Source organism: Brugia malayi (assembly GCF_000002995.4).
Source record: "Brugia malayi strain FR3 genome assembly, contig: Bm_v4_ChrX_scaffold_001, whole genome shotgun sequence".
NCBI classification, from domain to species: Eukaryota; Metazoa; Nematoda; class Chromadorea; order Rhabditida; family Onchocercidae; genus Brugia; species Brugia malayi.
In genome coordinates this window covers 24,139,956-24,153,668 of record NW_025062479.1, presented here as the reverse complement: position 1 = coordinate 24,153,668, position 13,713 = coordinate 24,139,956, and the positions used below count along the sequence as shown (strand labels likewise).

General features: G+C 27.2%; 1 protein-coding gene across 1 annotated transcript; it reads left to right on the top strand.

The window, feature by feature from the left end:
* Positions 1-1,086: 1,086 nt before the first annotated feature.
* Positions 1,087-6,190, top strand: Bma-rib-1 (exostosin-1, putative; the record flags this gene model as incomplete). The annotated part of the gene is made up of 14 exons (XM_043075966.1): positions 1,087-1,220; positions 1,717-1,846; positions 2,289-2,380; positions 2,522-2,702; positions 2,801-2,872; positions 3,176-3,384; positions 3,777-3,978; positions 4,200-4,319; positions 4,400-4,600; positions 4,933-5,022; positions 5,134-5,307; positions 5,531-5,613; positions 5,708-5,900; positions 6,059-6,190. 14 exons carry the CDS (start codon positions 1,087-1,089, stop codon positions 6,188-6,190), a joined length of 2,013 nt encoding a protein of 670 aa, XP_042931900.1.
* Between the last annotated feature and the right edge of the window lie 7,523 nt (positions 6,191-13,713).

Here is a 13,713-nt window from a genome sequence, read left to right as displayed (position 1 = left end):
CAATAGACAATAACAATAATTTTATTTAATGCATAAATGTTTTTAACGATTAAGGAAGTATAATAATAAAAATATTTTTGATATCATTATTAGTAATTTTTATTTAATTTTTATAGAAAATGAAACAATTATTATTATTATTATTTTAAATTTAATTTTTTTTGATTAAAAATTTTTTTATTTAAATTTAACAATAAATGTTTCATTAGTCGATTCTAAATTCTTCAAAAAAAATTTCTTGCCTTACTATATTTTTTTTAAAAAAAAAGGAGCAAAAACTTTTGCAGAAATTTGAACTAATAAAACAAATGCAAATTTTAATCAAAAACTTTTAAAAATACATAAATTAATGCGTGAAATTCCATTTAAATTAACACATATTCATAACTTATTTATGCAAATTTCAGATTTAGAAAAATTTTTGGAATTATTTTTAAATTTATTTTTGGATTTAAATTCAAGCATAAACATAAGATTACAGTTGGGTAAAGGTAAATGATAAGAAAAAGGTTTTTTTTTTCTCTTTACTTGTCATTTGTTTCAATTTTCTATTTTCCTTTTTTAAGTTTTTTTTTTTTTTTTGGATAGATTTTGTCTAAAATTTCTTGCTCGAAAAATGGAATGGGATGCGATTTTCATAGCGTCCTACTTTGAGTACTTGGCGGGTTTACGTAAGGGGGTCGTCGCGCTGCGCTGACTGACGTGGGAGTTGCGTGGCGTGAAGGGTGGAGTGCATGGCGTGAGGGGTGATAGTGCGTGACGTGAGAGGTGTTAGTGCATGACGTGAGGGTGGTAGTGTATAACGTGAGAGATGGTAGCGCATGACGTGAGAGGTGGTAGTGCATGACGTGAGGGTGGCAGTGCATGACGTCAAGAATGTTAGCGTATGACTGTACTTTTATTATTATAATGAACGTATCTTTTTCATTTTAGATTACTTTCACTTGATGTGGATGTGGATTTCCTGCTCGTTCCATGAATCAAGGATTAGCTGATGCTTTCGCTGATATTAAAAAAAGGATAACCTGACATTGGACAAAGATGAAAGCTATTGGACGTTATTCATTACTAGGAATTTTCTTGCTAATGATAGGATTATTTTTTTCCTATCGACGCTACCTGAAATTAACGTCGGAACCACTTGAAATATCATCCTATATCACTGAATTGGAGTTGTTGAATATTCAAATACCATATCATACCGAAGAATGGCCTGTCAAGTATGTTTAATAGTTTTGCTTGATAAAATCTCTAAATTAACAATTTTCGAAAAGATAATTTAGGTCAAATAGTTTTCAAGCAATTTCACTAGAAAAGCAAATTGCAATGGTGACTGATGATGGATGAACTGTCATTTTATTTGTTACTGACAGAGTGACAGATTCTTCCAAATTTGAGTTTTATTTGAATATATCTCATTTTAGTTGAGTTTAATCACACTGCATATTTTTTAAATAATGAATTTTAAGCGGCAAAAAGACCGTGTAGAATTTTGCAACATTCGGCTTGAGCTAAAAAATGCAACTATAAATGTACTTTTTTTTAAGACTAAATTTTTTGAGATAGGAAAGGAAAAAGGAAAGTGTTTTTGTAAGGATATATTTTGGCTCCAATGACCTTATCACATTGGTCTTTTTTCTATTGTAGCTCATTTTAACGTTAACGTTAGCTTTTTTAAGCTCAGTTTTTCTCTGTTTCTTTTTTTTTTTTTTGAAGGATTTCTGAATGTACAATGTCACAGTGTTTCGATTTATCGCGATGTTTAGCGCATGATGCATTTCGCGTGTATGTTTATCCATCAGACAACAGCTCAGTAATGTCCGTGGTATACAGTAACATATTAAAAGTCAGTTCTTACACTTAACGTAATAATACGTACTTTTTATGTATTAATATAACTTTGTTAAATGTTTGAAATATGCCAGTGGTTCTTCTCTTTTTTTTTTTTTTTTTCATTTCAGAATATGTCAGAATATTTTTTCTGTCAGAATATGAATAAACGAAGAAATATAAGGTTTAATTCTTTAAACCTTGAGAAATAGCGAGGAAAATTTACATATTAGAAACTACGTGGTCAAATCCATGAGCTTGAAAGACAATGTTTTTCCTTTTCTTTGATCTTTTTGGCTTATTCTGAGATCTAAAATCTGGTGCGAACTCTTTCTTTTGATTTTATAGTTTGTTTTTGATTGAAGTGTTCACTTTTTTTTGTTTTCTATATATATTCTATATTGAAAACCTAACTGATGCTTACTGGTTTGGCAAAGATTACTTTCGGTGCTTTCTAGGTTATCCGAGAAAGTATCTATTATACCAACGACCCTCAGAAGGCTTGCTTGTTTGTTCTAGGCATCGATACTGTAGATCGGGATAGAAGGAGGTATTGGATGCATCAATTATCATTTATTCCTAATCATTGTTTTTTTTTTTTTAGTTTGGAGTATAATATAATGTGATGTCGGTTCTAAATTTTTTGAAATTATTCTTCAGTTTTTCTACAAGCAAGATCTCATATTTTTAGCGAAAATTATGTAAAGTATGTTAATGAATTGATAGAAACTTTACCGAGTGAAATTTGGAATTATGGTCGCAATCATATTATATTCAATCTTTATCATGGTACATATCCGGATTATTCGGATCACGACCTCGGTTTTGATACAGGCTATGCTCTCATTGCTCGTGCCAGTGCAAATACTCGAGTTAGTTTTAATGGATATTTTCCTTTTGACTGTTTTATTATTTTTCTTTCATTTTTATTTATTTTTTAATATATTTTTTCAAGGTACAACATTTTCAGATATTCAGGGAGAATTTTGATCTGTCTTTTCCTCTCTTCCATAAGGAACATCCACTAAGAACTACCGTAAAGGTTTGTTATATTTTTCTAACCTCTTAGCAGTTGTAAAAGTTTTCTTAGCCGTTGTTAAAAATTTTTTGCTAAATTTCTTGCCAGTTCCTGTTCATAAAGGCTGCATTCCTTAACTGGTGTACTGTGGCATGTTGGATTATAAATTTAATAACTTATGGAACCATTTATGTGAAAATTTGTGATAATTAAAATCTTTGCTGAAATGTATGTTTTACGAAATTAAAGCTATGGAAGATGAAAGTAAGAGAAATTGTCAATTTTCATGAATAGTGATCGTTTGTAGTGATCAACCTAACATTTCAGACGAAATGGTCATTAAAAGTAAAAGACAAATATTTGGTTAGTTTCAAAGGTAAACGATACGTTTATGGAATTGGCTCCGAAACGCGTGACTCGCTTTATCATCTTCATAATGGGCAGTCCGTAGTTATGGTTACAACATGTAAGCATAATACAGATTGGAAGAAGTATGAGGATGAACGTTGTGAAGAAGATAATGTCGAATATGATCAGTAAGAAATAGCTAATCTGTTTGGTAGTTTATTTTCAAATACAAACTGTACTTTCAATTTTAAATTCGGATAGATTGAAGACTGTTAAGAAAAGAACTATAATAACAGTTTAAATTTATTTTTCCTGTAAAATTTAGGCATTTACCGTGATTCACGGTTATGTGATGATTCCAAGGAAGTGATTAAGAATTCATTAAATTATTTTAATTAGTTTAACCTATTTGCACTTCTAATTAGGATGTCAAGAAATCTTGTGAAATTGGATCAAACTATAAAATTTTGATAATTCTATAGCAAAGGAAATTTGCCTAAATAATACAAGATTTACTATGGGAGTTATAAATTTATAGGAGCTGCATTGGAATAAATTTTGTTAGTTTTTGTTTTTCTAGTTGGGACTATGAAATGATTATGTCTAATTCAACATTTTGTCTTACACCACGTGGACGACGTCTTGGTTCATTTCGTTTTCTGGAAGCACTTCGACTGGGTTGTATTCCAGTTGTTTTGTCCGACGACTGGGAATTGCCTTTTTCGGAAGTTATTGATTGGCGTCAAGCAGTGATCATCGGTCATGAAGATACTGTGCTTACGGTCGGTCTTAATATGATTTTAAGTATGATTTAGAAAATCATGCTTACATAAATTATTACTGGTGGTATTTGTTTAAGAAAGATGACTTAGAATTTGTTTGATGTAATCTCCAAACATTTAACATGCTTTCATTGGTAATGATAATGACATTCATGAAACTTTGGCGGAGATTTTTTAGTAATCAATGTAGTTTATGTTTTTTCCTATCAATTTCTTTACAGATTTCAGATGTTTTGAATGCCATACCACTCGACCGCATATTATTTATGAAGCAGCAATCACGAGGTTTATATCAGCGATATTTTAGTAGTGTGGAAAAAATTACACTTACTGCATTGCAGGTAAAAATTATTGAAGTGAATGCACTCATCTTGTTTTTTTATTTATATTGACAAAATAACACTCTTTGTTGTGTTTACAGATCATTGAAGAGCGTATCAACAAACAACGAGGTGAGGAACCGAGAAACTGGAATCGTTTGTTTTTACCTGTTGAAAATTCTCCTACATCAGCATCATCAAATGAAAATGGTTACACAGTTCTTTTAAGAGCTTCAATAAAAGTATCCGGAAGATTGAATCGAATTGTAAATTTATTCTGTGGTATCCATGAAGTACGGAAGGTGAGATATTTGATGGCTGAATATTTTAGTTATGTTCTCGTAGTAAATTCTATTTAGAAAGAGAATTTTAAGCAAACATTGTTTCATTTATGGTTTTTTTAATAATTAGATCTTAGAACAATAGGCACAATAGATGGCTATTATAGGCAACTATTCAGATAAGACAGTTGTAGATTTTTTGCAAGTTGTGAACTTTTATAAATACTGCTGAAATAAATGGGAAAAATATCAAGAATACTGCTGAAGACACACATATAAAGACTATCGACATAGATTATGCTTGACACATTTAGCAGCTTATGTTATATACAATTTATTACTAACTTTTTTAGATTATTATACTTTGGCCCAAAAATCGTCAAATGAAAACTAATTTTGACAGTTGTGGCGCAAACATATTTGTACAACCGAGCGACTTCGACGTAAACTTATTCTGATATATTTTTAGCTGTAAATTGCATTATATGTTGGCATAAATTTTACAGAAGGAATTTTTATATAACTTAAGGTTATTTATATGTTACTAGTTTTAGGTGCACGTTGATATTTTAAGTCAAGCTCAAGCATTACAAGCTGAATTTGTTGGTACATTTATTTTATTTCTGGATGAACGTGTGCCTATTACAGTTGATGATATTCGCTTTTTAGTAGATGCAGCAAGCACTGAACCTTATCGTCTTTATGGTTTTTATGCTGCTGATTCGAAGGTTTTTTTTCCAGAAAATTTTAAATGGAAATTTTGAAAACTTGTTATTTTTTTTTTGTTATTATTTAGAGATAGCTTTAATATATATTTTTAATAAACTCAAGATCATTGAAAGGTAGACAGAGGATTAAAAATTGATTTAGTCCACTGCATCCTTAGTTTTGATATGAGAATTTATCAACTGCAATAATTTTTTGTTGTCAGCTGAATACTGTTTTCTTGAGGTGGAAGGAGGAATGCCAACAGTTGAACTTAAGCCGAGCAGTGAATACTCGTTGATTCTATTTCATCTTGCTTTAATAAAGAGGTAAGTTATATGAAATAGTTTTGTAATTTATAACAGATAAGCTAAATGGTTATTACAGTGTACTTTATAAAATAATATGTAAACTTTTTTTAAGGGAATACCTGTTGCATTTTGAGCAATGGATGCCAACACCTGCCAAAGGAATAGCATTAAAAGTATCACATTGCTTTACTTTATTAATGAATATGATGGTGGCAGAATTAACTGGACAGTCTCCGGTGTTGATTGGTAGTAGGATTCATGATAAATGGATGCTTACCAGGAATTATTCTGAATGCTTGGATAAGGTTTATTTTTCATGAGCTTTCTTCTCTTTAATAAACTTGAAACGATTAATAATAGCAAAATACAGCAAGATTTAAATCTATATTATTGATTTAACAGTTGATAGTTGATATTGCTGATATTAATAGTGCAGCAGAGATATTCTGGCTTATTTTTCTAGTTGGTTACTGATGTTTGGCCATCAGGTGCATCGTTAATCAGTAGTCAGGCGAAAATAAATCCACTTTTATATAAAGATGATATTTCATCGTCTCGTAAGAAATACGCTGGTATGGAGTATGACATTTTGTAAGATGCTCGGGTAAATGTTTAATGATTTTTCAGTTTATTGTCTTGTAAATAATCTCAGTGCTTTTTTTTTTTTTTTGAATGTTTAATTTAATAAGTTTTCTCGATTATAAATCACTGAATATGTGATTAAAAGATTCGAAAATTCATTATTTTTCGAAAAAAACCGAAATATTTTTATCTGTCGAAATAATGTATTTTTGTATTTTTAGAAAAGAAATATAAGATATAGAAATTTCATCTAAAACTGCTTACTTAAAATATTTTTGGGACGAATTAATCATCTAAATATTATAGGTGAATTTATGTATAGGTGTTTGTTGTCTAATAACTAAATTGATAATGAGTGGTTGAAAACAGCTCTGTTCACATAACTACTCTTTCATTAGGATTATAACAATGCTTTTGTATAAATATATGAGTATATCAGTACTATCTATTGTTTAATATTGTATATCAACTTATAATGTATAAGGAGTTAGACTATGCTCAATTCCGTTAGAACAATTCCGTTTCCGGAAAGCATTCCAATCGTATCTTGTCTTATTGCTGTAATCTTTTCTCATCGAATCCTTATTTTTCTACAATCTCAATTTTTTTTTTTTACAACCTCTTATCGTCTTGTCAATATTATCTGATATTTATTTCATGACTTCACTCAATGAAATTTTTATTTCAACTATCTATCTGTTCCGGTTAGCATAAAAAAGTTTCACTGTGAAGCTATAGTGATATGATGAATTGAGGCGGAAAGATGTAATTTGTTGATAGATTCTGGTTTTGTAATAAAAGGTGCATTATATTATGATCATATTAAAACATGCTTTTCAGTTGTGTCGGGGACACATCACAATATGTTGTTTTGTTTTTCGGATTGAGTAAGGGTATTTTGTATTGTTTCCTGTTTCTCATTTTGTTTCACTGCAATTTTCATAGTTTCAGACGAGAAATTGGCATTGATTGTGGTGATTATTCGAAGCATTTTAAAAATTTTTTTTGATTAATGTGAAGACGAAAAGTGATTTATGAGAAAGAGATTAGGTTTTTGTTTTTTTTTTTTTTTTTTTTCTTGAATGATTTAACATTTTTATGTATTCTGGATGACACTTATGTATTTCATCTATTTTTACTAAATTTCTAGTTCATTTGTTTTTTTTTTTTTTTTTTTTTTTTTTTAAACCTGGAAATTTTGGGTATCTTAATTTAACGCTTAGAGAGAGAGAGAAAGAAAAGGATTTAATATCTTCCATTTTTGCCACGAAATTAAAAAAAAAAAATTTGAAATTACTTAGATTGAATTTCACTTTTGAATTATGAAAGTTTTGCAAAATGCGATTTACGGATTCAAACAGATAATCGCATATGCTAACCTGAGTAGTGATTGATGGGCGGAAAAACTGATATTCGTTTCGTGTTTTCTTCTTTGATGTATCCGTGAAATACATTTATATCACAAAGTAACCGAATTATTGGGACATTATTTCTTGCCGAGTAGAGTCATACTTAACTTTATCTGTTTTAGAAAATATTTTTTAGAATTACAAAATTCTAGAAATAATACAATACCTTTTGCAAATAACAATATGAAGAAGCTTAATTGTAAAATGTTATAAATTTAAGTTAGATTATTTATTTAAATTATTATTTAAAAAATTCTTTAAATTACTATAAATTAGAAATTTAAAATAAATAAAACCATTGTTTTTAGTCGGTGTACTTTTTTTTTTTCTAAGTTGTAATTTTATTGTACAAAAAAAAAGAAACGAGTTGCTCCAAATGCGTTACTTTAAAAACTTTATAATACTTTAAAATGCTGTTTTAAAATTTAAAATACTTGAAATCCCGATTGCTTTCTCATCATTTCATCAATAATAATTTTCCTCAATTATTTTGTAGGAAATTTTTTTTTTCACCAGTATATATAAAATAAATATTAAAAATGTGATAAAATTAAGAAACATTAAAAAATGCAACAAAGATTGAGTAATGGCTAATTAAATGTGTGATTGTTTGTTAAATGTTAAAAAATTTTTTAAAAAAAAAAAAAGAAATGCAAAAAAAAGTTTTGTGGTTATCTTACATGTAATTTGGAATATTTCAGGTATTATTTTGATAACTTAAAGAATCAGAAATATATATTTTTATTTTTGAGTAAGCGATAACTACTTCTGATTCGTTGAGTTATCATTAGATACACAAATTTATTTCACAATGATAATTTAAAACAGAAAACGAAAGAAACATAAGAAATAAGCAAATACTATTAACAAAATTTCATTAATTTACGAACGGTTAATTTTGATTTATTAATTATAAATAAACTACTAGGTGGGTAATTAGTTTGATTTCAACTGAATTAAATTTTTACTTAACTTTTCCTTTACTGTAATTTTTTTTTTTTTTTTGTTGTAGTATAACATTTAGCTTTGTATAGTTAATTTAACTGTGATATTTCTTACTAAAACAAAATTGTTTTCATTGGAATATAATTTTTATTCATTTATTAGAATTATATTTATTTGTTTTTTCCTTTTTTCTTTTGCCCAATATCATATGTATCGTTGAATTGAATATTTGCTTTACTGATTATAAATAATTTATTGTTTATTTGCCACCAAAAACAAAAAAAAAAAAAAAAAAAAAAATGAAAGAAAAAAAAATTTTGCATAAAACATTACGAATCATTTGTCAATTACAAGCTATTCGTTAGTTTTTATTTGTCACCAAAAAAAAAAAAAAAATAAATAAATAAATAAATAAACAAGGAAGAAAAAAAGATATGTTTTAACAACAGGTATGGTTTTTTTCTTTTTCTTTTCAAATTTAAATTTAAAAAAAGAAAGTTTTAAATTATCTATGGCAGAATATATTTATCGTAATATCAAATGCATCAAAAATTAAAAAGATTTAAGCAAATATATCATAAAAATATCCAATTGAATTCAAAAAAATCACTGATAAATTAAATTGCTCATAGAAAAATATTCTCAAAAAAAAAAAAATTATATATGACAAAAAAAAAAAAAAACCAAAAAAACCAAAAAACCAAAAAAGAAAAATGAAAATGAAAAAAAAGAAAGAAATTTGAACGAAGAAAAATTTTTGTTTTTATTTATATTTCCATTTTTTTTTAATTTTAAATTATCATTTTCTATTTATGCTCAATTTTTTTTTTTTTTTTTGTAATTCTATTTGAATATTTGTTATTTATCAAATTATTCATGAATAAAATAAATAAAAGTTGACAATTAAAGTATGTTATTGTTGAATAATTTTCAACAAAATCATTTAAACTATTGAAAATTTGATGAAAAAAATCCTTTTTTTTAGAAAAATTCAAAAAATATAAAGTTTTCGGTTTTTTTTTTTAATATTTTTATCACTAATAAACATATCATTAATAAATTTAAACCAAACCTTTTGCATCAAACATATATGTAAATAATATGATTAAAAACAAATTTCAAAAAGAAATGATAATAAAAAAAAAAAAAAAATAAATAAAACTTAAAATCTTTTCATCTTCCTCCTATTTCCATAATCATTTTTTAACTGTTTCATAATTTAAATTTTGCAATTGTAAGCGATCATTTCGTAGAATGGAACGTCGTTTACGTGCGCAACATCTAAAATAATCATTTATTTATTTATTTATTTTTTTTTTTTAAATCATTTTTTTATTATTTCATTTTTGTTCTTTGTCTTATATTTTCTTTTTGTGTTTGTTCACTGAAAAATAAAAAAGAAAAAAATTGTTTGAAAGATTTAAAAAATTAAATTGATTATTAGTAATTAATTGTTTTTAATTACAATTTAAAAAAGAAAAAACCGAATCATTTATTTTTCAATTTTTATTTCCTTTCATCTACTTTCAATTTAATGTGAATATTGAAATAACAAAATATTTGTGTAATTATTTCTAAGATTTTTAACTAGATTATTGATGAAAAAATATTGACTGATTATTTTTGATTAAATTTATGGGGAAAAAAAAGAAGAATACCTAAAAAATTGAATTAATTATTAGTAATTAATTGGTTTTAATTATAATTTAAAAAAAAAAAAACAGTCATTTTCTTTCTTTCAATTTTCATTTCTTTTCATCTACCGTCAATTTAATATGATTATTGAATTGATAAAGGATTTTGTGTAATTATTTTTTAGTTTTTTAACTAAATTATTGATAAAAGTTTATTGAATGATTATTTTTGGGTAAATTTTAGGAAAAAAGAAAAAAATATAAAAATGAACTAACCTACAACATGGGCAAATATTTTCGACGGAACGTTTCTTTCTACCTGCTAGTCTAGCACCAGCAAAGAGATATCTAAAATGTGCACAATAAAAATCCATAAGAAATTGTACATTTGGACATAGGAAACATGGTAGTTCTTGTCGTTTAATTCGACGACTTCTCAGTAAGCTGTTATCAGTGTTATCAGTACTGATAGAATGATCATTTTTCATTGAAATGTCTAATTTAGCCATCATTACTGGTACAATCAATAGTAGTAATATAATCCAATTAAATCGCATCATTCCGGTGTGCCTATATTTGTCCAATTTGATCTTAAATTATAATTTAAATTTTAAAATTGACATTGAAAAAATAACGAAATATCAACATATCAAAAGAGTAAATCGGTTGTTATAGATAAATGTTACTTATACTTACATGAATGTATCATTTTCATACTGATAAAATATCACTATTACTTAAGTAATTTAATTGAAGGGAAGTTAATTCAAGTATCTCGAGATTTATAGAAACAAGTAAAATGAAAGAATTGTTATCATTTGTTCATTAGCAATTTACTTTTTAGTATGGCAATCATCGTCCTAGCTTTAAATGTATTTGTTATTAAAAAAACGACGAAAATAGAAAAAAAAAAAAAAAAAATGATTATCTGTTAATAAATGTTGACCTTAAATCACAACGTGACGTGAGTGACGTGTACATTGCGGATCCTGACTTATGTACCTTATATATAATTTATTAACAGTATTGAGGTTACGGCACATTAACATGTAAATTTATATCGTCAAATAGCAACACTATCAATCATTCGTAAATTTAATAATAAATATAATCATTGAAAAAATTAAAAATAATATTTAACAAAAAAAAACCTTAAAAAGTAAAAAAAAAAAAAAAAATATTTGCATCTTTTTTTGCATAATCTATGCTAACAATCGTGTGAAAAGTATTATATAATATTTCGAAAGCGTATAAAAAAAAGTGTGAGTTAAGAGAAGTTATTCAATAAGCATCAAAATTCTAATTAATTTATTGTATTATTGCGAAGTATTGGTAAAATAAAAGCAATGGTAACAATGGTTAAGTAATAACTTAATCATAAAAAGTTACGCAAGTAATAACTTAATCATCTTAAAAAGTTACGTATATGATGGATATTAAATTTTATATAAATGAAATAAGTGTGAAAAAATTTTTTTTAAGCTTAATTCTTGATGATTATTATCCTAGGAAATTTTTTTTTTACCAAATTTCTGTTACAAGTAGATTAGATAACTGGTTGATATCATTTGAGCAGAATAGATTTGAATAAGTTTGATGACAAAGAATTTTCCAGTTTACACTGCTTCAAACATAAAATCTTCACCTTATACTTCTATTTATACCTCTAAAAAAAATGATGAATCGGAACTCGTCTTGTTCCTGTATTGCCGGAATTTTTCACATTGAAGTTCAATTCATCCTTTTGCTATGACAAACGGTTTAAATGAATATCCTCCTTTTTTTTTTGTACAAGACGTTTAAATGTTACATTTTACATTCATTTACCAAATTAATTACTATGGAACAAAGAAGGGAACGAAATATGAATAGAAAATGCAGTTTTTTTTTTTATCAGTGAATTCAATTTTTGATAATCTAAAAGTATCCTTGATGAGAAATTAAATAGCAGTGATAAAAAACTTGATGCTCGATAAATTGTTCAATCTTTTATCGCTTCAGGCTTCAGAGTTATTCTTATTTCATTTTTCAAAAAAAAAGAAAAAACTGCTTTTTACTCTAAGCTCATCATTTGTTCTTTACTGAACAGCTGGAAGAAAAGTGCAAATGACGAAAATGGCGACATGGAAGTTATCGGAATTTTGCCCATTCAATAAATGTTGCGTGGTAACTTTAAATTCCTTGTCCTTCTTTTTTTTCTAAACGTAGCATTTCAAGTTTATTCTCGAATGCAAATCTTCTGTAACATGTATTTCTTTCGATGATCCGTGAAGTGAGAGAAAAAGGGTGAAAAATGCAGAAGCGGTTATTTTATCACCAGTTGATAGCAACTAAAAATTTCTGAAGATAAAGTAAAAGATAGATATTTAAACTGATGAGATGAATAAAAAAGACAACTTGAAAAAAAAAAAAGAAAAATATTGAAGAAATTCATGATACCTGCTATGGTGCATATCCGAGATCAATTAATAACAATAAAATTTGCTGAAATATCATATTGTGATATTCATTGTGATCATCATGTCGTCTTAGTCCATTGTTCATTGATTGTGATATTCATTGATCTATAATATCAATTTAAGTCTCTTGTCTTAGTCCATTATTCTTATCATATCATCACTTTTATAGGCGGAATTTTTCATTGAATAAAAAGTAATTGCTGCTTCGATCCGTTTCATTCATATCTTTACTAACGATTCATTTGAATTATTTTTATGCTATTTCAACATGTTATGTCCATTTTATACGTGTTCATTGAATATTGATATATTTTTCATATAAAATTAAGGTCAAAAATTACTTACTGCTCATATAATTTGTATTGAGAAAAATTTAGTTATCGATTTGACATAAAATTGCTTGATGTTACAATAACATGGAAGATTTTTGGTAAACGATTTCACATATATAATGTAAATGCAATACAATGATTATGAGCAGAAACAAATGGAATAGAGCACAGTATTGCTAATAAAATAAGTATTGATGGAACGGAGTATGATGCTAGTACAGTATGAAGTACAGTATTAATGGAATGGGATACAGTATTGTTGAAGTTTAATAATAGTAGAATGGAATACGATATTTTTACAGCAAGATGCAGTATCGATGGTATGGAGTACGATGTTGATACGGCATAATGTGCCACATTGATGGGACGGAATACGGTACTGCTACAGTAATGTGCAACATCAGCAGAATGTTATGGAACAAAGTTCAACAATGATGGGACGGAGTACAGTGTTGCCACAGTAAGAACAATAGTAGAATGTTACGGCATGATGTGCAACATTAAGGACATGGAGTACGGTACTGTTACGGTAGGATGCAGCATGAGTGGAATGTTGCGGCATGATGTGCAACATTGATAGGACTGAATACGGTATTGTTACGGTAAAGTTCAACATTAACAGAACGGAGTACGGTATTGTTATAGTAAAGTGCGACATTAATAGAATGTTTCGGTTGAAAATCAACATTATTAGTGGAATGAAGTACAATATTGATACGGCATAAAGTTCAACACCAATGGAACGGGGTACGGTATT